Source organism: Bos grunniens, chromosome 10 (genome assembly GCF_055505025.1).
Source record: "Bos grunniens cultivar Pamir isolate PY7600 chromosome 10, Bosgru_T2T1.0, whole genome shotgun sequence".
Classification (NCBI taxonomy): domain Eukaryota; kingdom Metazoa; phylum Chordata; class Mammalia; order Artiodactyla; family Bovidae; genus Bos; species Bos grunniens.
Genome location: NC_141174.1, coordinates 19434559 through 19461110, shown reverse-complemented (window position 1 = coordinate 19461110; position 26552 = coordinate 19434559). Strand labels below are relative to the sequence as shown.

Sequence of the window (26552 nt, the reverse complement as noted above, 5' to 3'; positions counted from 1 at the left end):
GTCCTGCGCTGGGTGCAGCCAGGACAGATAATGTGTTCCAGGCTCTGCTAGTCAGATGCGCCTCCCTCCCCTTGACTTTTACTTAGGAGCCAGAGATATAGGAGACAGAGTAATTTCCTCCCCAGAGCCTGTTCTGGGCCATGTGGATGGGCATTTTCCAGTTGCCTTGTCTCAGTCTAGTTTTCTAGTCTTCATCAAGGCAGACTCTGTAGAACTCTACATGGTGCAAGGACATGAGGGATGTCATTTAAGGAGAAAGAGACGGCTTTGTCCCTGGCCTCTCACCTTCCTGGGGAAGACATGTCTCAAGAAATGGGCAGCTCTGAGCTGGGGTCACGGCTACAGTACCTAAGGGGAAACCTACTGGAGAAGATAAGACATCCAAGACAGGGGTAATGGAAGAAAGGTCTCGCATCATTGCCTTAACTAGAGCTATTGATCCATTTTAGTCTGTGTCAGGAAATATGGACTAAAACATCTTTCCTTTGTACAGTAACTCCATCATGCATCTCTGAGGACCCCACACTGCCCTTGTTTCTGTCCACACCCACCTTCTCCAGGTGAGCAAAACAGGAGAAATGTCTCCATCTCACTTTGGTTAAAGCATTTCTGCTTCCAGGGAGGGTGAGTGAGTGAGAGTCATAATCCTGAGAAATAAGCTGTGTGCACCCTTTACTGGATTTTGGGTTGTTGCTTACTTTAATGAAATTTATGTGACCCCAGAACCAGGCTTCTAGGAGTAGCCACTTGAAGCAGAGGAAATATTTAGTCACATTCTACAACTGCAACCCAAATATAATGGGAGCCAGTTGGTTACTCTAAAAAGGGAGTGTCACAATTCAATCAGGATGATTGATCATCATTCTACCCTGGCTTATCTGCATCTTCGGAATAGAAGTCTTAGAATATAAGTGTCTCAGGAATTCCCTGGTGGTCCAGTGGTTAGGACTCAGCACTTTCACTGCTGGGATGCAGGTTCAAACCCTGGTTGGGGAACTGAGATCCCTCAAGCTGTCCAGGATCTAAATAAGTAAATAAAGATCTCATTCTTTTCTTTAGCTTTGCACCTGCCAATTCACCACACGTAGCTTGACTGTAAAAGAAGTGTTTACAAGGTAGAGGCTGTTTGCAAGGTGTTTACAAGGCTGAGTCAGAGATGATAAAGTGGTTTTCTGTAATGCAGATACTTTGCCACACTCTGTCTGTTTTCTCTGTTCCCTGTCCTAATTGCCTCTGGACAGATCATAGGTTGAAACTGGAAATGAATTCCTTCTCCCAGGCAGCTTGGGAACTAGCCACTCTATTTCTTATAGTTTGGTATAAGATAGTCCAGGAAGCCAAGCAAAGCCAAACTATAAAAGTCTTTGGGGACAAGAGAGCATCTTAAGTAGGATTTAGAGAAAGGGAAAGTATTAGTTGCTCAGTCGTGTCCAACTCTTTGTGACCGATGGACTGTAGCCCGCCAGGCTCCTCTGTCCATGGGATTCTCCAGGCAGGAATACTGGAGTGGGTAGCCATCCCTTCTCCAGGGGATCTTCCCAACCCAGGGATTGAACTCAGGTCTCCTGGATTGCAGGCAGATTCTTTACCATCTGACAGGATTTAGAAAAACTCACCCTTAAATGGGAGAAGGCAATGGCACCCCACTCCAATACTCTTGCCTGGAAAATCCCATGGGCGGAGGAGCCTGGTGGGCTGCAGTCCATGGGGTCGCTAAGAGTCGGACACGACTGAGCAACTTCACTTTCACTTTTCACTTTCATGCACTGGAGAAGGAAATGGCAACCCACTCCAGTGTTCTTGCCTGGAGAATCCCAGGGACAGAGAAGCCTGGTGGGCTGCCGTCTGTGGGGTCGCACAGAGTCGGACACGACTGAAGCGACTTAGCAGCAGCAGCAGCAGCACCCTTAAATGACCTGTAACTTTCAAGTTCTGGCCCTGCCTGCCTCCTTAATTACGCCCTCCCCTCCTTCCTAACCCTCCCACTGAACGACGCAAAATGACTGACTCTGAGCAATGACCGGAGTCAAAGTGCCTTGGTTCAAGTCCTAACTTCACAGACCATGTGACCTCAGCAAGTACCTACCTGCTCTCTGCCTCACTGTCTTCATCTGCAAAATGGGATAATGACAGTAACTGCTTCATCAGGTTGCTGTGCATATAAATGAGTTAATATCTGTGAAGTGCTTGGAACCATGCCTGGCATATAATAAATGGTATATAAATGTTGATTTCAAGCTATAGCGGCTTACTGTGTGACTTTACCAAGAGGAATTTTAGAGACCAAAGGTCTTACTGATAACTGTGCAAGTTACTTCTCTCAAATTCAAAGCCCTGCTTTAGACTAGAGCCTTCACAGCCGGGCTCAGACACACCTGGTTAGTAAGTTTCAGCTCTTCAGAGAATGTTCTGCCTAAAGAATTACTTGAATCCTCTTTTGAATCAGTGGCCACAAATCCAATGACACCCCACTCCAGTACTCTTGCTTGGAAAATCCCATGGACAGAGGAGCCTGGTAGGCTGCAGTCCATGGGGTTGCTAGAGTAGGACACGACTGAGCGACTTCCCTTTCACTTTTCACTTTCATGCATTGGAGAAGGAAATGGCAACCCACTCCAGTGTTCTTGCCTGGAGAATCCCAAGGACAGGGGAGCCTGGTGGGCTGCCGTCTATGGGGTCACACAGAGTTGGACACAACTGAAGTGACTTAGCAGCAGCAGCAGCATGTTGCCTTCTAAGGTATGTTTCCTCAATGTGGATTCAATCCTGTTTTGAGAATACTTTTCTGTTCTGCTAAATGTAGAGAACCTTGCATTTGCGTAACAGTCCTGCCTGGCAGTCTGCTATTCCTGACCCCAACATCTATTTTTCCTTTCTGACTCAGTAATATGGTCCCTCTTTTGGCTGAGCATCCTATAACTCAGAATAAAACTATTTCCTAGGTTGTCAGACCACTGAATTCTAGTGTCTGAATCATGTGTGTATTCATTTCCCATCTACAGCTACAACAAATTGAAATGGCTTAAAACAATACAGTGCAGATGTATTAGAGTGCTGGAGGTCAGGAACCTGAAGTGGGTCTTACAGGAGTAAACGTATTAGCAGAGCTATGTTCCTTCTGAAACTCTAGGGGAGAATCTGTGTCTGTGCCCTTTCCAGCTTCTAGAGGTTGCCTGCATTCCTTGGCTCACGGTCACTTCCTCTACTTTCAAAGCCAGTAGCTAACAAGCACTCTCTCCACCCCAACCCCTCTCTCTTCCTCTACCCTTCCCCAAGCACTCCTGTGAATACACACTCATGTGCAAGCCCACCCACACTTCTGCTTCTGGCATCACATCACCTTCTCTCCCTGACATTCCTATCTCTCTCTTATAAACAGCCTTATGACTACATTGGTCCCGCCCGGATAATCTAGGATAATTTCTCCATCTTGAGGGCCTTAATTTCATCTGCAAAGTCCTTTTTGCGTGGAAGGTAGATATTCAAGTTCCGGAGACCAGGACATGGACATCTTTGGGGACCCATTATTCTGTGTATCACAATATGTGAACAGAAAAACGGGCTTCCAGGAAATGTGCTTAATGGGAGGGGTCTCACCTGGGAAAGGCACTCTCTAGCTTTCTGCTTTTCCTTCTACCCGCTGCTTGATGCTGAGATGTGATGGCTGGTATTTCAGTAGACATTCTGAAGCATAAGTTGACCTTGGGGGTGAAAACCAAGCACTTGGAGGATGGAAAAGAAATGTCAAACTGTGGATTCCTGAGGATCCTATGGAGCCACCTCCAGACTTCTTTTACCAAATACCTTCTATCTTGTTTAAGCCACTATTATTTCGCTTGTTTATTTTCTGGAATGTAGAACTGAGCATAGTCCCAATTCCCCAAAATTATACATGACTGTCTCCTTAATGAACTCCAAGTATGGGTCTCTCAATCTACTACCCTCCCCAAAGCATGGATATGACCATTGCTGAGAAAATTTTTTAATAAAACAGACAGTGTTTTTTATCACGTTATTTGATCAGACACCAGCCTTTAGTTCAGTCTGTGTTGAGCCATACAACCTCAATAGTTGCCAACAAAGCAACTGACAAGGGATTAATCTCCAAAATAAACAAATAGCTCAAGCAGCTCAGTATTAAAAAAAAAGAATGACACAATCAAAAAATAGGGGGAAGATCTAAATACACATTCTTCCAAAGAAGACATACAGATGGCCAACAAACATGAAAAGATGCTCAACATCATGAACTGTTCAGTTCAGTTAGTCAGTTCAGTCACTCAGTCGTGTCTGACTCATTGCAACCCCATGAATCACAGCACGCTAGGCCTCCCTGTCCATCACCAACTCCCAGAGTTCACTCAAACCCATGTCCATCGAGTTGGTGATGCCATCCAGCCATCTCATCCTCTGTCATCCCCTTCTCCTCTTGCCCTCAATCCCTCCCAGCAACAGAGTCTTTTCCAATGAATCAACTCTTCGCATGAGGTGGCCAAAGTACTGGAGTTTCAGCTTTAGCATCATTCCTTCCAAAGACATCCCAGGGCTGATCTCCTTTAGAATGGACTGGTTGGATCTCCTTGCAGTCCAAGGGATTCTCAAGAGTCTTCTCCAACACCACAGTTCAAAAGCATCAATTCTTCGGTGCTCAGCTTTCTTCACAGTCCAACTCTCACATCCATACATGACCACTGGAAAAATCATAGCCTCGACTAGATGGACCTTTGTTGGCAAAGTAATGTCTCTGCTTTTGAATATGCTATCTAGTTGGTAATAACTTTCCTTCCAAGGAGTAAACATCTTTTAATTTCATGGCAGCAATCACCATCTGCAGTGATTTTGGAGCCCCAAAAAATAAAGTCTGACACTGTTTCTACTGTTTCCCCGTCTATTTCCCATGAAGTGATGGGACCAGATGCCATGATCTTCATTTTCTGAATGTTGAGCTTTAAGCCAACTTTTTCACTCTCCTCTTTCATTTTCATCAAGAGGTTCTTTAGTTGCTCTTCACTTTCTGCCATAAGGGTGGTGTCATCTGCATATCTGAGGTAACTGATATTTCTCCTGGCAATCTTGATTCTAGCTTGTGCTTCCTCCAGCCCAGAGTTTCTCATGATGTACTCTGCATAGAAGTTAAATAAGCAGGGTGACAATATACAGCCTTGAGGTACTCCTTTTCCTGTTTGGAACCAGTCTGTTGTTCCATGTCCAGTTCTAACTGTTGCTTCCTGACCTGCATATAGGTTTCTCAAGAGGCAGGTCAAGTGGTCTGGTATTCCCATCTTTTGAAGAATTTTCCACAGTTTTTTGTGATCCACACAGTCAAAGGCTTTGGCATAGTCCATAAAGCAGAAATAGATGTTTTTCTGGAACTCTCTTGCTTTTTCCATGATCCAGCAGATGTTGGCAATTTGATCTCTGGTTCCTCTGCCTTTTCTAAAACCAGCTTGAACATCTGGAAGTTCACAGTTCACGTATTGCTGAAGCCTGGCTTGGAGAATTTTGAGCATTACTTTACTAGCGTGTGAGATGAGTGCAATTGTGCAGTTGTTTGAGCATTCTTTGGCATTGCTTTTCTTTGGGATTGGAATGAAAACTGACCTTTTCCAGTCCTGTGGCCACAGCTGAGTTTTCCAAATTTGCTGGCATATTGAGTGCATCACTTTCACAGCATCATCCTTCAGGATTTGAAATAGCTCAACTGGAATTCCATCACCTCCACTAGCTTTGTTCATAGTGTTGCTTTCTAAGGCCCACTTGACTTCACATTCCAGGATGTCTGGCTCTAGATGAGTGCTCACACCATCGTGCTTATCTTGGTCATGAAGACCTTTTTAGTACAGTTCTTCTGTGTATTCCTGCCACCTCTTCTTAATATCTTCTGCTTCTGTTAGGTCCATATCATATCTGTCCTTTATCGAGCTCATCTTTGCCTAAAATGTTCCCTTGGTATCTCTAATTTTCTTGAAGAGATCTGTAGTCTTTCCCATTCTATTGTTTTCCTCTATTTCTTTGCATTGATCTCTGAGGAAGGCTTTCTTATCTCTCCTTGCTATTCTTTGGAACTCTGCATTCAGATGTTTATATCTTTCCTTTTCTCCTTTGCTTTTCACTTCTCTTCTTTTCACAGCCATTTGTAAGGCCTCCTCAGACAGCCATTTTGCTTTTTTGCATTTCTTTTCCATGGGGATGGTCTTGATCCCTGTCTCCTGTACAGTGTCACAAACCTCAGTCCATAGTTCATCAGGCACTCTATCTATCAGATCTAGGCCCTTAAATCTATTTCTCACTTCCACTATATAATCATAAGGGATTTGATTTAGGTCATACCTGAATGGTCTAGTGGTTTTCCCTACTTTCTTCAATTTAAGTCTGAATCTGGCAATAAGGAGTTCATGATCTGAGCCACAGTCAGCTCCCAGTCTTGTTTTTGCTGACTGTATAGAGCTTCTCCATCTTTGGCTGCAAAGAATATAATCAATCTGATTTCGGTGTTGACCACCTGGTGATGTCCATGTGTAGAGTCTTCTCTTGTGTTGTTGGAAGAGGGTGTTTGTCATGACCAGTGTGTTCTCTTGGCAAACTCTATTAGTCTTTACCCTGCTTCATTCTGTATTCCAAGGCCAAATTTGCCTGTTACTCCAGGTGTTTCTTGACTTCCTACTTTTGCATTCCAGTCCCCTATAATGAAAAGGACATCTTTTTTGGGTGTTATTCTAAAAAGTCTTGTAGGTCTTCATAGAACCGTTCAACTTCAGCTTCTTCAGCGTTACTGGTTGGGGCATAGACTTGGATTACTGTGATATTGAATGGTTTGCCTTGGAAACGAACAGAGATCATTCTGTCGTTTTTGAGATTGCACCCAGTACTGCATTTCGGACTCTCTTGCTGAATGGCTACTCTATTTCTTCTGAGGGATTCCTGCCCGCAGTAGTAGATATAATGGTCATCTGAGTTAAATTCACCCATTCCAGTCCATTTTAGTTCACTGATTCCTAGAATGTCGACATTCACTCTTGCCATCTCCTGTTTGATCACTTCCAATTTGCCTTGATTCACGGACCTGACATTCCAGGTTCCTATGCAATATTGCTCTTTACAGCATCGGACCTTGCTTCTATCACCAGTCACATCCACAACTGGGTATTGTTTTTGCTTTGGCTCCATCCCTTCATTCTTTCTGGAGTTATTTCTCCACTGATCTCCAGTAGCATATTGGGCACTTACTGACCTGGGAAGTTCCTCTTTCAGTATCCTATCATTTTGCCTTTTCATACTGTTCATGGGGTTCTCAAGGCAAGAATACTGAAGTGGTTTGCCATTCCCTTCTCCAGTGGACCACATTCTGTCAGACCTCTCCACCATGACCCGCCTGTCCTGGGTGGCCCCACATGGCATAGCTTAGTTTCATTGAGTTAGACAAGGCTGTGGTCCGTGTGATCAGATTGGCTAGTTTTCTGTGATTATGGTTTCAGTGTGTCTGCCCTCTGATGCCCTCTTGGAACACCTACCATCTTACTTGGGTTTCTCTTACCTTGGACGTGGGGTATCTCTTCATGGCTGCTCCAGCAAAGCGCAGCCGCTGCTCCTTACCTTGGACGAGGGGTATCTCCTCACCGCCACCCCTCCTGACCTTGAACATGGAGTAGCTCCTCTTGGCCGTCCTGCACCCGCACAGCCGCCGCTCCTTGGACGTGAGGTTGCTCCTCTTGGCCGCCACCCCTGACCTTGGGCATGGGGTAGCTCATCTCAGCCTGTTCTCTCACAAACTGTTAGAGAAATGCAAATCAAAACTATAGTGAGGTATCACCTCACACCAGTCAGAATGGCCATCATCAAAAAAACGTACAAACAATAAATGCTGGAAAGGGTGTGGAGAAAAGGGAAACTTCCTACACTGTTGGTGGAAATGTAAATGGTTCACTATGGAGAACAGTATACTCAAAAACAGAATACTCAAAAACTAAAAATAGAACTGCCATATGACCCAGCCACTCCTGGGCACATACCCAAAGAAAACCATAATTCAAAAAGATAACACTCATCCCAGTGTTCACTGTAGCACTCTACGATAGCCAGGACATGGAAGCAACCTAAGTATCCATCAGCAGAGGAATGGATAAAGAAGATGTGGTACATGTATACAATGGACCATTGCTCAGTCAAAAAAAAAAAAAAGGAACAAAATCATGCCATTTGCAGAGACATGGATGGACCTAGAGACTGTCATATAGAGTGAAATAAGTCAGAAAGAGAAAACCAGATGTCGTAGAATTTGGCTTATATGTGGAATCTAGAAAAATGGTACACATGAACTTATTTGCAGAGCAGAAGTAGAGACACAGATGTACAGAAGTGAAAGATTGGATTGATATATCCACTACTATGTATAAAATGGATGGCTGATGAGAACACACTGTGGAGCTCAGGGAACTCTACTGTGCTCCGTGGTGACCTAAATGGGACGGAAATGGAAAAATGGGGGGATACATGTATACATATAACTGATCCACTTTGCTGTACAGCAGAAACTAAGACAACATTGTAAAGCAACCACACGCCTGTAAAAATTAATTGTAAAATTTTTTCTTTATTTTTTGTGCTTGTTTTCTATGTATTATTTGTGTGAAAAGTATTGTAAGCCTATCACAGTACAATTGGCTAACTTTATCTAGGCTAACTAGTTATCTAGGCCAACTAGTTATCTAGGCCAACTTTGTTGGACTTACGAACAAATCAGACTTATGAATGCGCCCTTGGAATGGAACTCATTTGTATGTCAAGAACTTACGGTACAAGGTTTCTCAGTTTGAAACATGTTCTCTGAACAAAAGCCAGCTTCTCTTGGTCTGGAGCTGATGGAAACGAAATGAGGCTTGTCCACTACAAAGACGGCATTCCTCCCCAGAGTCTGTAACCCCGGGTGGGATGTGAAGCTTGACGTCACTCCCGGGCTGTGTTCACCCAGCAGAGCTCAGCCATGGGCCAGCTCCAGAGCCCCCACAAGATGCTTTCGGGGAACTTGGTGACCAAAAAGCCAGAAAGCAAGTTTTTAAACTTAGTTATAAACCAGAAGAGAACACAGGAACCCTTAGCTGCCTCTCTGGCTTGGGCGCTGGGCAGAGCTGTCAGGTGCTGGGGTACTGGGGAGTGTCGACTTTCCCCTGAATCATGACGTGAGCAAGAAAGGGAGGTGGCTGGAAGGGTGGGTTCCAGGAGGAGCCGGCAGAGGGTCCGGAGTTGGAGCTCATTTATCCTGCTGTCTCGCAAGGAAGACGCATCACTGGATAAGTCACATAAGAGAGAAGCCCAGCACTCAGGGTAATAGAAGGCATTCCAGAGCGAGAAAGGGCAGGCTTGGGTCCCCAGTCAGCCATGCCACTGCCAGGCCCAGGGTTTGGTTCCAAAGCCCTCTCTTCTCTGTCTACATGTTCTCCTCCAGTGATCTCACCCAGCCACCCTCCTTGAGGTACATTCTACCCACCAGTGACACCCAAATACAATCCCAGGTCTGCTCTGTCCCTGAAAACTCAGCCTCCTATGTCCACTGACAGACTCAACATCACCACTTGGATGGCTGCTGTATACATCTGATTCAGACAAAACATGGCCAATAATGAACCCGGGTTTCCTCCCCAACCTGCTTCCCCATCTCAGGTAGGCTAAGCTCCACCTGCATCCAGTTAGTCAAGCTAGAAACCAGAAGTCAAGCCTGACTCCTCTTGTTTCCATACTCCAGGTCCCATGCATTCAAAGGGGACCAGGAGCCCTGCTTCTGAAACAGACCCAGGCCCCATTTTGCTCCTCTCCATCTCATTGCCGCTAGGGAGCCCAGCCTGCGTTAGATTTCTTCTCAAAACCATGAAAAATGGCTGCTGGCTGGTCTCCTGCTTCTCCTTCCCCTCTGCAATCCCTTCTCCACGCAGCAGCCAAAGCAGCCTTTAAAAACGCACAGACCGCTCCCCTGCTCCAGCCTTCCAGAGACTTCCAGGGGGTGCAGCCCCTCCGTCTCCCATCACACCTCCAGTTGCCTGCACTTTCTTCTGCTTGTTCCCACCTCACTGCTCTTCATCCAGATGCATCATCTTCCTGCTCTCAGGCCTCCATGTAAATGTCACCTCGCCCACCTCCCAGTCTTCACAGCATCCAGGCCCCTCATTATCTCACTTTTTTCTTACCTAAATGGAGTTAGGGATTTCAGGAGGAAAGACCAGGGCAGGGAAGGTGGGCAGTGTAGCTTGACTGCCACCAGCTTCCCCATGGACTGGTGCTCCTGTTTCTTGCTGACAACTTGTTATCCAAGGCCCTCGCCAGCCCTCAGCAGGGTCAGGACACATAGTCCTCTGCCCAGCTCCTATCACTCCTGCCACTGCTTCTGTTTCATGGTCATCAACACCCACTGCCCGCCGCCCCAGACAGCCCCGCTCTCAGCCCCGAGCACTCAAGGCTGTCCTTCAGGGGAAAGTCAAGGGGGAGTAGTCCGTGGAGGCAAGATGGCAGCAGACCCCAGAGAAGCCCAAGGCGACACCCTTCCCTAAAAGATGATGGCGAGCAGAAACAATGGTGGTGTCCCACACATGAGTCCCTCTGGGTTTGGGGCACCTTGCTGAAGGCAGCTGAGCAGCGATCTGGGATGGTGACCAGCAGCAGAGGCATGAGGGATGCAGGCTGACCCAACAGCATATCACTTCCTGAGGTCAACTGCAGGCAGAGATCAGGGCACCACTGGCAGTGGCCGTGAGGCCCAGGTTGAGGGAGGGATCGAGGGGAAAGGCCAGCATCCTGATGCCAGGAAAGCATGAGCTCATTCCCCGGCAGTTCTGACATCATCTCCCTGCAGCTCTTTAAGCCTGGTTCTTTTGTGATTCACGCGTGACTCTCAGCCCCTGGTGTCTGGCTCAGTGCTTCACATATAAGTGATGCCCGAGCATGTTGTGACTTTTGCCCTTCAAGACTCTGTCCCCTTTCACAGAGACTTGCTGTTCAAGCCTGCATGTAAATGCTAGCTGTCACATGGTACTGATGGTGTGATTGCTCTGGATGGCTTTGTTCTTGGCTCTACATCTAATACTCTCCTCCTTAATCTTTTCTGTTTCTCACTGATGCTAAGCACCTCCTTCTTTGTGAACTGTCTCCTGAAACTGGGTGGGCTGGAATTACATACTCTTTCTGTGGCCTATGAACACTCCCCACCAATACTCTAGTCCGGCCCTTGTAGCCCACGTGTGCACTTTTTTGTTTAAGAACAGAGCCATCTTATAAATCACTGCAGATAAAGGAACGAGAGTGGTCCAATCGGTAGGAATAGCAATAATAATAATGATGATGATGAAGTCAGCCCATGCTGATCATTTCCTCTGTGATGAAGGACACATGTTGAAGCTTCTACAGGAATTATCCCACGCCTCCTTCTCAGACGGTGCTTTTATCATATCCTAGAGAAACTGAAGCCTATAAAGAGTACAGCACATCCCCAAGGTTGCAGAGCTGCTGGGAGGGGGAACCCAGACTCAGACACAGGATTCGGAGTCATGGCCCACCCTGGTGGTAGACGCCAGGATAAGGGCTTGGCTGTAGCTGGGATGGAGGAGAGATGTTGGGGTCCCTTGGGGTTCTGTTTTGCCTCAGGAACTTCAACTTGAACTGGGAGTAGATCTTCTACTGATGGAGAAGTTTCCAGATCAGTTTTTAAAAGTATGGACTCATTCATCTGAATGAAACAGAGAAGCTTGAAAGATGGAAGCTAGAGCCAGCTCTGAACTGTCTAGTCTAGGCCTGCAACACAGGCTGGGGGAGGAGCCAGGAGGAAGGCTTGGTTCCACCTAAGGCTCGCTGCCCAGGAGGTGAGCTCCAGGCCAAACTCCACTCAGGGCAGACGGAGGTGTGCCATCAGCTGTAAGCAGAAAGGAACCAGAACTCCCCATGGATCGGGGTGCCCACCTCCATTTAAATACTCATAACACAGTCTGGGGTGGGTTCTGTGATGGACCCATTTTGCAAGTGGGTAAACTGGGTGTCAAGGTGGTTGAATAACTCATCCAAGGTGATCAGCTAGAAGGGGCAGAGTCAGGATATGAACCCAGGTCTGTCTGATGACAAAAACCAACAGTGCTCCAGGAAGCCAGAGCTCCAGGGCCCCGGAGCTAAAATGAGTGCAACACGGATTCAGTCTTTGCCCAGGCACCTGTGTGTCCCAGACTCCGTTTGAAACCTGGTCTGCTCACACTCCCTGCTGAGCACACCTTGCCCTTCCCGAGGTGATGGCAGGTGTCCAGCAGCACTTTGCAGACGTAAGTCTTAGATCAGTGCTGTGGAAGCGTGTCAGCATTATCCCCAAACAGTGCAGTCAGATGGATCAGATTCCAGGTAAAGTGATTGCAGCCTGCACACCTGGGCGTCACAAAGACTGCTTCTCCTACTCCCTTCCAGAAAGCCTGAGCCTCTTAGATTAATTTCAATATCCTCAGACCACATTTCAGGTTCAAAGGCGCACAGATGAGGTGACCAGTAGACAGCACCTGCCCTGACACCGTCCAGCCTTGGGACCCCTCCAGCCCTCCTGGAAAGGAGCCACAGTCCTCAGAACGTTTGTCACGCTCTCTCCAATGTGGCTAGTGGACACCTGGCATGAGCTCACTTCTCCCTCAAAGCTGCAAATATGCTTGTCTGTTTTTCATTTCTGCCTTCGGATGGGGCGGAAGGCGGGCCTGGGCGGCAGCCACCCTCAGAGAGCAGGGGCTACCCGCCCCCCCACAGAGGCCGAGATCATCCGTCTCCCTGTGCGAAATGTATAATATGTGTAGCACAGCCAGCCTCCCCTTTAATAAGCTGATCGTTGAGCTAAATCCCGGGTGTGCACCTCCGCGCCCTGGACGCTTTTGATTGACAAAACTAATCTCTCCTCCACCCCCACTTCTGCCGCCGCCTGCATCCTCTTGCAAATCATGTACTCGGCGGGTGACAATTAGATAGAAGACTTGGGATTCGGACGCGGAGGGTTATGAGGTTATGAATCAATGGTGGGGGCCCCGGGTGAGATAACAAACCGGGGGGAGCCCGGCTCAGACACCTCACCACAACCCTCAGAGCTTCCCAGTTGATTTATGAGTTGGTAATAACCTCGCCCGGTCTCCTGCCCCCTATTATTTTTCATAATGCATGGGAAGCAAGCGGGGAAGGCGGTCTGAGCCGGGGGGGGGGGGGGGGGGCGGGGGGGAGGGGGGGGCAGGCAGGAGAAGGCCCACCAGGGGGTTCCCCGTGGCTGGCTGTCTTTCCCACTGTGGGTCGCTGTGGGGCGCAGTTGCCACGTGCCCATGGAGGTGGGCAGGCCTATGTGCCTGGCCTGGAAAGAAGACACCAGGGAGGTGGGCCTGGCCCCGCCCTGGGTTAGGGCTGAAGAAGGCAGTGATGCTTGGGTATTACCGGCTCAAAATCATCGGTCTGTGTGTCTGGATTTAATTGCTCCAAACTGTTCAAGTCAGACTGGCACAAAAGCCTCCTGTTAAGAAGGGAGAATCAGCGCCGATTCGAAGCCGGTCGCAGGCAGTGTGAACTCCGCAGCCAGAGAGCCGGGGGCCCAGCGCAGGGCAAGGACAGAGGAGGGAGGAGGGGGTCTTTCAACCTGAGACGAGCATTGAAGACCACCTTTCCTTCTACTGGTTGTCCTCTCTAAGTGACAGCCAGGGTTGAATGAGGAGAAGGGGGCAGTTCAGATTACTGCCTACTGTTTTGGGTTTTTTATTGAAGTATAGTTGATTTACAACGTTGTGTTAATTTCAGGTATACAGCAAAGTGATTCGGTTATACATATATGTGTATGAATAGGTATCTGTTTTCTTCTTTGGTCCTTTTCCGACTCATTGGAAAAGACCTTGATGCCTGGAAAGATTGAGGGCAGAAGGAGAAGGGGGTAACAGAGGATGAAATGGTTAGATGGCATCACAGACTCAATGAACGTAAGTTTGAGCAAACCCGGGAGATAGTGAAGGACAGGGAAGCCTGGTGTGCTGCAGTCCATGGGGTCACAAAGAGTGGGATAGGATTTAACGACTGAACAATTATAGTTTATTCCAAGATGCTGAATATAGTTCCCTGTGCCAGGCAGCCAATCCTGGTTGTTTATCTATTTACCTAATGTTTTTTAAAGTGTTTGTTGAGATCTTTTTACAGGGAAAAAGGTGGTTTTTGAAAGCAAATGTCAATGGATGAAAAACCTTAAACTTTCCTCTAAAGCAGTAGTTGCAAAATGCCCAACACCACAACTGGTGCTGGCCTGTGATGAAGTTTTTATGTGTCACAAAAAACTGATTAAAAATAATTTTTTAAATGTAATGAATATGTGCAATATGAATGGCGTTGTATTATATGATGCCCATTTGAATGTAACTATTGATCAATAAGCATTAATTAAACCAGCTTCATGACAGGTTTTTGCTTGGTGCCGGAGATGAAAAAATATGAGTCCTGGTCGCTCAGAACGATTGTTATGGGTTGAATTGTGTCACCCCCAAAATTTATACGTCGCGGTCCTAACCTCCAAGCCCTTAGAATGTGACCTGATTTGGACACAAGGTTATTGATGTGTAATTAGTTAAGGTGAACTAGTTTAAGTGGGCCCTCATCCACTATGTCTTTAGAACAAGGAGAAAGTGGGCACAGGGACACGCACACAGGAAGGGGCCGTGTGAAGATGAAGGCAGAGGTGGGGGTGATGCTTCCACAAGACAGACCCACCGAAGACCGCCAGCAAACCTCCAGGAGTGAGGGGAGAGACTGAAACAGCTTCTCTCCCAGCCCTCAGGTGAATGAGCCCTGTCCACGTCTGCGTCCGGGATTTCCCGGCTCCAGAACTGAGAGACGATACATTTCTGTGGTTGAAGCTGCTCTGTTTGTGGTGCTTTGTTAGGTGGTCCCAGGAAACAGATACAGGGGGGAAGCAGACACTGACCAAATCATCACATCGTGAATGTCTAGTTCCAAACTGAGATGAGTACTCCTAGAGAAGGTCCTCCCTGACCCAGAAAATGTCCTCTGAGGAGCAAGGCTACAAAAGCTGCCCGAGCGGGTCCCCCGCCCCCTAGCTCCATGAGGCCCCGCCCCCTAGCTCCATGAGGCCCCGCCAGCCCCGTAAAGCTTGTCTGCTGCAATGCCCTCCCCTTCTGTCCATCAAGAAAACCCTTCCTAAAAAGTATCAGAAGACCTTTGAGATTCTCTGAGGCCTGAAATGAAAAAGCAGGCAGATAACAAGCAGTTCAAGTTGTTGCAAGCCATGCCGATGACTTGGTGAGACGCTTGGCTCCAATGTGAGTGTAAAACACAGACTGCCTCCGTAGCTCACTCGTGTTATGCATATTACATTCCAGGCACTGTGCCGGCATTGTCCATACAGCGTCTCCTTTAACCCCAGAGCCTAAACATCAGGTCCTTTTTATTATCGTCCTCATTTTCATACAAGAAAAAAATGAGGGCACAGAGCAGGTAGGTGACCTAATAAGAAATTTCAGCAAAACCATGGGTCAGGATTTTGGTGAGGGTTTCTCTTGTTTTATCCTGGAAGCAGGCAGAATTTCCCCCAGTTAACCCATGAGTATGGAGATTGGAGTGGGTGGTGGTTAAGGCACCTGCCCAGGGTCATACAATTTGGAAATGATGTACCATGAGTGGAACTCAAGTCTGCCCGACTTTATAAGCAATGTGCTTTATTGCTTCATATGCTTGGGAAGCAAGTATATATCTGTTAAATGTGTCACTATTTTCCTTGGAAAAATCAAGCCCATTGATCAAACAGTACCCCTCAAAAATGCCACTAGGCTTTCCCACACTAGCCCTTCTACCTGCATTTCCTTCTCTCTTACTGCCAGCTAGTCACTGTGTCCACCCAGCAAAGCCCAGGTAAATGTTTCCTCTTAAGCTTTCTCTGATAGCTAACCGTTATATTTTATTGTTTTATAACTAAGTCATAAAAGAATGGCTTAAAACTGTAAAAACTTCTCTACTTATAGAGTGTCCTTCAATTCATCTGCAAAATGGAGATAATAATCTGTTTATATCATGAAATTATTATGGTGCTGGTGGTAAAAGAACCCGCCTGCTAATGCAGGAGAGACAGGTTTGATCCCTGGGTCAAGAAGATCCACTGGAGGAGGGCATAGCAACCCACTCCAGTATTCTTGCCTGGAGAATCCCGTGGACAGAGGAGCGTGGTGGGCTTACAGTTCAAAGAGTCGCAAAGAGTCGGACACAACTAAAGTGACTTAGCGTGCATGCAGTATTATAGTAGAATCATTCCAAAACTTCAAATAGAGAAATCACTCAATAAATTATTAGCTTAATAGCTAAAGCAGTAATTATTATTATGGCTAAACTAGTGTCTCAGCTTCAGGAAGACAGTTGAATATACAAGATAACTTTTCCAGTTGTTCTGTGTACTACTTGGAAAGTTATTCAGAGATAAGAGGAGCAGAACAGTGTAGTGGAAATAATATTAGACATGAGATATTCTGAGTTCCAAACTGGGCTGCATTAAGTACTAACATGTGACCTGGGGCCTCTCTGGGTCTAATCTCTAAAATGGATGTGAGTTACTATATTTTCCATATTGTCAAGGTGACATATGACAACAGGGTTAAGTGTCTAGTGCTGGCCTGGTACAGTGGGCACTGGGGATTGTCATCCTTCTGGGTGGACACTGGCCTGCACATGGCACCTGCATGCATGATGAGATGGCATAGAGCTACGTTCTCACTCAGAGGAGCTGCTGAGACCTTGGCAGTTTCATGAAAATCCAATGGAGGATGGAGTCATATCCTTGCCTAAGGAGTACCATCTTGTCCTTGGTTGGGCTCCAGAAAAAAATAGTTTACTCAAATGGAAGTGTCTTTCCCCAGTGGGCAGGACTGATGAGTAAGTTGTTAATTGCTTCAGTTACCAGAACCATGATATACAAGCTACCAAGTTGCAGGGAACTTGAAATTTGCAGGTGACTAGAACCAGTCTTTTGTCAAGTTTGCATTAGTCTAATTTGGGTTCAGATTGATACAAAACTTTGGGGGAAATGAAAGAAGCGTGTCATCATAGGATCTGCTTGGGTTCTGACTTATTTCAAAAGAAGTTCAATGTATCCCTTGTTCTTTCAGGGAGCTTAAAACACCTGAAGCTGAGCCCAGAACAGAATGCTTTTATAATAAGGGTCTCCCCCACGCCAGAAAGAGAGCTCTCTAAAATCTTGGAAGGTCTTACTAGCTTACTCAAATCCAGTTTATATTGATCTAGACTTAATATGACTTGGGAGGAGGTCACTGAGTCTCACTCTACCCAAGTAAGTAAGTACACAAATGCCAGGGAGCAGGGGCTCACCCTTAGTCCATCCCCATTGGAGTCTACAGAAGGTCACTCTGAGACTCAGGCCCAGCCAGATGGCCAGGGAGCCACTGATCAGAGGCCCATGACAAGCCTCCTGCTCTACTTCCTCCTCAGGAAGTAGACAGATTTGCAAGTCCTGTCTTCATTCCTCTGCCCTTTCTTGTGTGTGTGCTTGGTTGCTCAGTCATGTCCCATTCTTTGCGCTCCATGGACTATAACCCACCAGGCTCCTCTGTCCATGGGATCTTCCAGGCAAGAATACTGGAGTGAGTTGCCATTTCCTCCTCCAGGGGATCTTCCTGACCCAGGGATTGAACCTGCGTCTGCTGCATCTCCTGCTTTTCCTGCATTGGCAGGTGGATTCTTTACCAGTGAGCCACCTGGGAAGTCCTGGGGGGCAGCAAAAGTGCCTGGCCTGGGGCAGCAGGAGGCTGTGCTCCAGACCCGCTCCACTTGGGACTGCAGCTTGACAAAGATAAGAAACAGAGTCCAGTAGTCCAGAGTCCAGATGGTAACAAAAGGCAACCATCAATTTTGGATAGAATAGAAAAATAATCTGCCTTGATTTCTTACTAGAATAAGAAGGGAAGAATGATTGGGAGAAGGGGGAAAGAAGGAAGAAAGAGAGGAGAAAAAAGAAGACTAAAAATGCTTTCCCCTGATAATGATTTGGACTATTTTCGCTTGATTCTACAGTGTAATAATTGTAGCCATCTTAAAGGACATAATATTATGACAGGTTTCCCTTCCTTGTTCCCGAGGCTGAATCTGCCACAAGGCTGAGGCTGGCCCTTCCTGGATTAGCCTGGTGAAGCAATAACCCATGCCCACGAGAATGAGACTGTCCACAGCCCCGGGCATCACTGTGTGTGCTCAGGTCCCCCAGGCAGGGCCCACACGTGTTGAGGATGGCAGTGGGGTGTGTGCTGCTGCAGACTGAGGGTGGTGGCCTCGACACCCAGGGGCAGCAGCTCGGCCCCATGGGGGCCTGAAGATGGTCACCCGGCTCCTCGAATGGAATGATGACGGTCATGATGGCTGCACCATGACAAGAAACCCAGGTCTGTGGTCCCCGCAATGCCAGGGGAGAAGGCCAGGGGCTTTTGTGGTTTTCCTTTCTTTACCAAAATTGTGCTTACATGTGATTCTTGAGCTCTGTGAATGCAAACCGGAGCCTGGTGGACAATTAGGCCGGACATGAGTGCAGAAAGCCAAAGCAGGACAGAAACCCAGACAATAGTGCCGAAGGCCCGGGTAGGGTGGGGGGTGGGGAGCGGATATGATAGCAAGGAAGGAGTTTCAGTGTGAATGAATACTAATTAGTGACATGGATATTAATGATGACAGTAATTAACAGGGGAAAGGAAGGGCTGTCATTGTCCCAGGGTGAGTAATCAATCTTGGCAGGTGATAAATAATGGTTCAGCAAGCTCAGCAGAAAGATAATCCTCCTGCCCGGGGGAGAGCTGTTGCTGATGCTGGAAACCTCTCCGTTTCTAGGCAACCCACACACACAAAAAAAGGACTATTTTTCTTTTGAGGGAAAAACAGGTTGGAGTCTCCCCCCACCCTACCCCCAACTTGGGATTACAGTTCTTATTTGATTTCTGCTTTGTTCTTCATTTCCGAGGACAAATGTTGAACTTGTATAATTTGGAGGAAGTGGACACACACACATACATACTCACCCTTTCTCTCAAAGAACATGAATGAATAGGAGTGTTTTCAATCCAAAGTTTAGCTCATAGATGCCATCCAGGAGCAAGAGTGGAGCAATGCTTAGAAGTCCTGCTTTTGAGGTTGAAATGCCGGGGACTTGCAGGGCTGTGTCAGTGGAGGCTGGTCGGTGGAGGCTGGAGGGTAGGGTGGTATACAAAGAACCAGACAGTCTACTCTGCAAGATTCCTTCTCCTTCCAGAGAGCAGCAAAATGTCTAGCACTCAGGCCTGTACTGATCTCACTTCTCACCCCCAAATTTCTGAGCAACTTTCCTTTTGGAAAACGGGAACTATTTGTTCAACCCCTCTGCTGGTTCTCTGGTGTTTCAGCTGGGAGTCAATCCGAGGAGAGCTGATGGCAGGCCCTCTCCTCCACTGCACGACTCAGGCCCATGACAAGACTCGGGTCTCTGGAAACACTGCCCCTTTCAGATTGTTTTCCATCTAGCATTTCATCCCAAGGTGATAAAGTACAGACCTTTGAAGATCTGCACTGGTTTAAAGCGAGATATGGAAATGACAATGGTAGATTGTCCAGAAGTTCAAAACCTCCCAGAAAATTGGGCTCCTCTACCCCCACATGAGGGCTTCCCTTGTGTCTCAGAAGGTTAAGAATCTGCCTGCAATGTGGGAGACCCAGGTTTGATCCCTGGGTCAGGAAGATCCCCTGGAGAAGGAAATGGCAACCCACCCCAGTATTCTTGCCTGGAGAATTCCATGGACAGTGGAGCCTGGTGGGCTGCCGTCCATGGGGTCACAAAGAGTGGGACACGACTGAGCGACTGCACTTTCACCTTCACCCCCACATGCACTGCACTTTCCTGAGAACGCTGGTCCTAGGCGCCACATTTAAAGGGAGGCAAACAAAAGCAAATATATTCAGAGAATATTGACCACAATGGTGAGAAACCCCAAATCATATCATGGGAAGAAACAGCTGAGGAATCCAGGCATGTTTCACCTGGAGCAGGGGAAACTCTAGGGTAGCATTGCTAATACACCGAGTGTACTGTCCATATAATTGAAGGACTGTCTCACAGAGTGAGAGGTCTGAGTCCTCTTTATCATCAGAGGGCAAAACTAAGACTGAAGAGAGGAATTCAGAGAAGGGCCAATTTCAGTTCAGAGAAATTGAAGATGACTTAACTGGGACAGGCTTGCCAGGAAGGAATTTGTGAGTTTCCAGGCACCTGGGTTTTTTGTTTGTTTGTTTGTTTTTTTCTTTAATGGAAATTAGAACACCTCTTATCCAGGGTATTGTGGATGATGTTTGGCTAGTGTTGGAGTAGATAAGGTTTAAAAGTCCCTTCTGATTCCCAAGATTTACATTAGTTAAGGTAATACTAGATACTAAAACAGATAACTCTCAAATGCCTGGGTTTCAACATCACAAGTATATTTTTCAATCAGGTCAGAGCCCCAGACGGGCATCAATCTTCATGTCTGTTCAGGATCCCAGGCTCCTTCCACACTGTGGCTCTGCCCTCTCTCCCTTCATCCAGCAGATGGGGATGAAAGGGTGTGGGATGTGGAGGGACAGACAGGAGTTTTTATGGTCCGAGTCTGGAAATGGCATATGGCATTTCCACCCACATTCTTTTGTCAGAACTCAATCCACACGCAACTGCAGGAAGGTCTGGAAGTATAATCTAGTTGTCGCCCAGGAGATGGAGGACAGAGGTTTGGATGAACACACAGAAGTTTCTCCCACAGACACAGGGGCTTATTCATTCAGGATAAGCCCAGGCCAGAAGAAATTAGAGGTTTATTTTTTTTGTTTTTCAGGAACCTGTGTGGTCATCTCTGTTGGGCAGGCCTTGTCAGTTGGGGATAGGGAGATAAAAGAAGTCTCCTCCCTCAGGAAGTGTTCTGGAGTGATAAAACGTCTTCTAGCCTGTCATCAAAATATGTATTCCCAGAAAGTCCCCTCCCGAAGCTCCCTAGAAATGTGGACAAAGATCATCCTGAGTCATCAGACGTGGATTTTTTGAGGAAAAGAATGGGATTGTGACTATGGAAGCATCCTAATGGGTGGAAAGAGTTGGTTAGGATGGAAAAGTATCAGTATTACCTGGCTCTCCAGGTGTGTGCTAATTGGACCTAGGGATCTCTCGGGCAACCATGTTTCCTCTGGCACAGAGTTAAACATCCATGAGGTCTTCAATTGAAATTGCTTTACTGTTGCAGGTACGGACATTGTACAGTGGCTTATGAAGAACCTTTCCATCGAGGACCCAGGTACTTGACCCTCAACCCTGACTTGACCCACATATTGGTGAATAAGCCATACCCAAGTTCCAAACCAGTTTCTCCTACCCTCCTGAGACCTGGGCTTATACAATTGAATTCCAAGATGTGGAATCACTCCCTTTACAAACAAAATTAATTTATTTCCTCCACTGAGTTTCTGTCTTTAAATTTAAATTACCCTTGGAGGAAATGAACAACCATTTAGAATGCCAAAGAGCCCAATACAATAACATGGACTCTGGTTAGCCACAGCAATTAAAGATAAGTTGTAGCACTGTCACGGAACAGCCTTCTATAGCCAGCTCTTAAAATTAGATTGCCTGATCCACAATTAAGAGGTTTAATTATTTGCTAAGACTCCTTCTGTTCTCTGCTTCTGCAAGAAGTGAAGGAGTGATTTTTTTCAACTTTAATTGTGCAATGCAATTAGGAAAACCTCACCAGAAAAACAACAGCAAACCCTGGCCAATAAAGAAGTTTTCAAATCTGTGCTCCCACCAGCAAATAAGCAATAAAATTTGTTTTTACAGCACAATTAGAAAAATGGAGGTGGGGGGGTGGTTCCAGGAAAAAAATAAAAATTCTAGGTAAGTAAACTTTTCTGAAGTTATTATACACTTCCCATCTTAACTAAGTATTCTTGATGCCTGAAAGTCATATTTACAAACATCCAGTAATGTATTCTGATGTTCTTGGGGATTAGATCTAGTTGCCTCAAATTAAATGGCCTTCGATTGCTCTGCTTTTTAAAGATTTTTTTCAAGCGCCCATTCTAGGTGTCTGACCTTCAACTGTGATTCCTTGCTGGGGTCACCATGACAGCTCAAGCATTTCTGTATTTTAATCTGATGCTCTTACTATTAATAGACTATTTTTTTAGTAATTTTTATTTAATTAGTTTTGGGGTGGTGGAGAGCTGTGCTTGGTCTTTGTTGCTAAGAGGGCTTTTTTTTCTCTAGTTGTGGTGTGCAGGCTTCTCACTGTGGTGGCTTCTCTTGATGCAGCTCCCAGGCTCTAGAGCACAGGCTCAATAGTTATGGTATATAGGCTTAGTTGCTCCTTGTCACATGAGATCTTCCTGGGCCAAGAGTCAAACTCATGTGTCCTGCAATGACAGGCAGACTCTTTGCCACTGAGCCACAGGGAAGCCTTTAATAGACCATTGACTATGGAAGTGAAAGCATTAGTCACTCAGTTGTATCCAACTCTACGACTCCATGAACTGTAGCCCACCAGGCTCCTCTGTCCATGGAATTCTCCAGGCATTAATCCTGGAGTGGGTTGCCATTCCCTTCTCCAGGAGATCTTCCTGACCCAGGGATCAAACCCAGGTCTCCTGCACTGCAGGCAGATTCTTTACCATTTGAGACACCAGGGAAGCCCAATTTATAATTTACATAGAATTCAATTAAACATAGTTGCCAAAAATCTGAGTGCCAGAAAAGGTCAGAACAGTGCCAGAAAAGTGCCAAAACATGAACAGAAGTGACACTAGCCTTTCTGTCCATCATGACTAGTGACCACTCTCATGTCAAGTGGAAATTCTTAATTCTATTCAAGTTCTTAAACCACAGGAGAAAACTATAAATGCTAATCCTTTTAAGGGAAAAACCCATATTGACTACCTAAGTGTTTGCCTTATGCAGCCTGGACTTCTGATTATCTGCTTCTGAAAACCAGACTGTGTAAGTCTCTACAAGTTTAGTTACATGATGAAGAGTCACCCTTCTTCATGGTGGGTTTTTTCTCTTCCAAGAGTACTGTTTTCTTTGCCCTTCTGGAATGCTTGTCATACTTCTGACAGGTATTTTATCATTATCTTCAGTGGTAGTAGTAGCAGCAGCAATGGTATATTCTGAGAGCCCTGAACCATGTAGTCGTAGAACATGCTGCGGAATCCTCTGGTCCTGATGAGCAAAGCTTCTGTGAGAGGTCCTGAATGATACAGGTCTTATCTCTCATGGTCTATTATACTTTGATGCCCTTGGGAGGATATCAAGGTCTGGAACCCATCTGGACTTCTGAGAAGTAGTTGAGCAGTAGTTAGGACAATTCACCAGCAGAAATGAGGCCAACAAAAACCCTGGGAAATCAGGTGGCCAAAATCCGCCCTCTCTCCCTTCTTCCTTCCCATCGGCAGCATCTCTAAGCACAAGCCTTTTGAAGAATAAAGTGAGACTTCTAGCTCCAGACTGGTGACATGAAAGTCCCCTTCTTACTGGGTTTTGTTCTTCCTTCTCTGAAGAAGGAGCAGGTGATGAAATGTCCCTTTTCTGCTGGACTCATGGTTCTTGAAGCATATAGATTTCAGAACCAAACTGGTTATCACTAAGCAAGTAAAATACAATTCCATTCATCCCAATTCTACCAGTGATAAATGTATGCAGTCCTTCCAAAGAAAAGTAGCAGATTCTCAATATGCAAAATGACTGGATCATATACAACCTCTTGAAAGTTGTAGCACTGTCACTGAACAGCCTTCTAGAGCCAGCTCTTTTTTTTTTAATAAAGTTTTATTAAAGTATAAAGGAGATAGAGAAAGCTTCTGACATAGGCATCAGAAGGGGGCAGAAAGAGTACCCCTAGAGCCAGCTCTTAAAATTACATTGCCTGAATCACAATGAAGAGGTTTAATTACTTGCTAAAACTCCCAAAAAGTTTGCAAATAAAGCCAATACAAGTCACTTTAAAAGCTTCAGAACTTATGAAATTAATAATTCCTAGAGACTCCCTGAATATGTCAATAATTTCTACAGTCAAAAATTAATTTTTATTGATAAGAATACTTTTAGACTTGTGAAAGATTATCATGTGGGCTTCCCAGGTGGCTAGTGGTAAAGAACCCACCTGCCAATGCAGAAGACATAAGAGATACAGGTTCAGTCCCTGGGTTGGGAAGATCCCCTGGAGGGGGATCCCCTGGAGGAGGGAATGGCAACCCACTCCAGTATTCTTGCCTGGAGAATCCCATGGACAGAGGAGCCTGATGGGCTACAGTCCATAGGGTCACAAAGAGTTGGACATGACTGAAGCGACTTAGCACGCACACATCATATCTGATAGAAGCATCTAAATTTTTTTTCCTTAGCTCTGCTCAGAGTAAATATAAATTCTTAACTATTTATGTGAATCTACTTACGGCTGGTGCTAAAGTAACAAAACAACAAGTTGTGGCAAAAATATCAATGTTTGTATTAGGTTGGCCTCCCTATGCTACTGCCTTCTCTTCCTCTAATTCCTCTTTATCCATAAGAGAACAGTAATACCCTCCTTATCGCTGGTAGGATTCTCATGTCAGGAAATGCAATGTGAGTCTGAAGACTCTGTGGGCTGCATATTCATTGATGGTGGTGATTAAAAAAAAAAAGAGAGAATGAAACTAAAACTATGAATCAGGGCTGCCAGCACTTACTGGGCACTTACCATGCACCAGATTCTGCTAAGCACTTTACATGAAGCATCTCACTTGTTTACAGACTTCCACACCAGAGCTCATGATCCTAACTGGAAGCTAAACTTTTTTCTGGAAGTCTTAGGGGGTTAAACGATATCAGACGCTCAGAGCTGGGATCCATAGGCATCTCAGACACGTGTCACCTTCCCAACCATTGATATCTCCACCCAGCCCAGTGCAGTCATTTCAGAAATTATCAACCAATCATGCTGTGATCTGGGGGTGATGACAGTTGACTTCCAGTTGCCTTTCTGCTCACCCTACCCCATCCCACTTACACTTCATCTAAGCAGCCCTGCATTCTGATAGTTTTGCAATAACTTCTCTTTCTTCTTCCCTGTCCCTTCAGTTGAAGCAATACACTTGGGAAGCCTTATAGCTGCCCAGGGCTACGTCTTTCCCATCTCGGACCATGTTCTTACCATGAAGGATGATGGCACCTTTTATCGTTTCCAGGTAGGCCTTCAGTTTCTCCTTTTCTTCTCATCATCTGATCTCAGATTGCTGCTGCTGCTAAGTCGCTTCAGTTGTGTCCGACTCTGTGCGACCCCATAGACGGCAGCCCACCAGGCTCCCCCGTCCCTGGGATTCTCCAGGCAAGAACCCTGGAGTGGGTTGCCATTTCCTTCTCCAATGCATAAAAGTGAAAAGTGAAAGTGAAGTCGCTCAGTCATGTCCGACTCTTAGCGACCCCCTGGACTGCAGCCTACAAGGTTCCTCCATCCATGGGATTTGCCAGGCAAGAGTACTGGAGTGGGGTGCCATTGCCTTCTCCAATCTCAGATTAGAACTACCTAAAAAACTGATGGTATTTAAGGAAGCAACTCCTACCTCCCACCAGCTCTGGGAAAGCAAACTTGTCTGTGCTATTTTTTGCATTCCCCCCGCATAATAGTAAAATGCCCTCATGGAGAACTTACCATTCACTTGTTGCTTTACACATATCTCACTTATTCTGAAGAACAAACTTTGGGGGGATAAATATCACCCATTTCACAGTTGCAAAAACTGAGGTACCTGGAGAATTAATGGGACATTTCGTCAATCCAGGGGACAGCCTTGACTGGAACCTAGATCAGCTGGATAGCAAAGTCCTTAATCCTACTGCTATATCATGTTATATATACCTTCTTGGTGTGAAATTTCTATTCACTACCTAGTAACACTTCCCAAACATTTTCCTCTCCTTTTCTCAGATCCTGTCCTACAGTGAATTTGAGCAGAGCATAAGGAGTTGTGTCAAGGTCTAAACCAAAAGGCTTTGGAATGGAGTTCTTCAGACAGGGTCAAAGAATGTCTGAGTTTGCTCAGCCACCATAAGAAAATATCAGTACCATAGACAGGGTGGCTTAAACAGCAGAAATGCATTTCTCATAGCTCTTGAGGCTGGAAGTCTAAGATTAAGCCTCAAGTGGGGTTCAGTTTGTGAGAAGAGCTTTCATCTTGACTTTCAGATGATCAGTTCTCACTGTGTCCTAACATGGTAGAGAGAGGGAGACATAGTGACAGAGGTTTTTAGCTCTCTGGTGTTTCCTCTTACAGGGACACTAATCCTGTGTGATCAGGGCCCCACCCATGTGATCTCATTCAACCTTAATCACTTTGTTACTCCACATCCAGTCACACTGGTATGTGTGTGGGGGAGGGGCAGGTAGTTTAGGGCTTCATCATAGAAATTCAAGAGGGCACCATTCAGTCCATAGCAAAGTGATAAAGGAACTTGAAGCTTGTGCCCCAGTAAACAGTCTTAGCGACCCCCTGGACTGCAG

The 26552-nt window shown here is 46.1% G+C and overlaps 1 protein-coding gene across 23 annotated transcripts in view; it reads left to right on the top strand.

Annotated features, from left to right (window-relative positions):
* RGS6 (regulator of G protein signaling 6) overlaps nt 1-26552 on the top strand; it is a 611989-nt gene that overhangs the window by 483433 nt on the left and 102004 nt on the right. For all 23 annotated transcript variants that reach the window (XR_015134069.1, XM_086319934.1, XM_086319935.1 and 20 more), the window contains 2 exons: nt 21267-21317; nt 25133-25239. Coding sequence is in view for 22 of the 23 variants with exons in the window: in XM_086319934.1 (XP_086176060.1) it covers nt 21267-21317; nt 25133-25239 (158 nt within the window). In the remaining variant the exon portion in view is untranslated. The remainder of the gene's footprint in view (nt 1-21266; nt 21318-25132; nt 25240-26552) is intronic.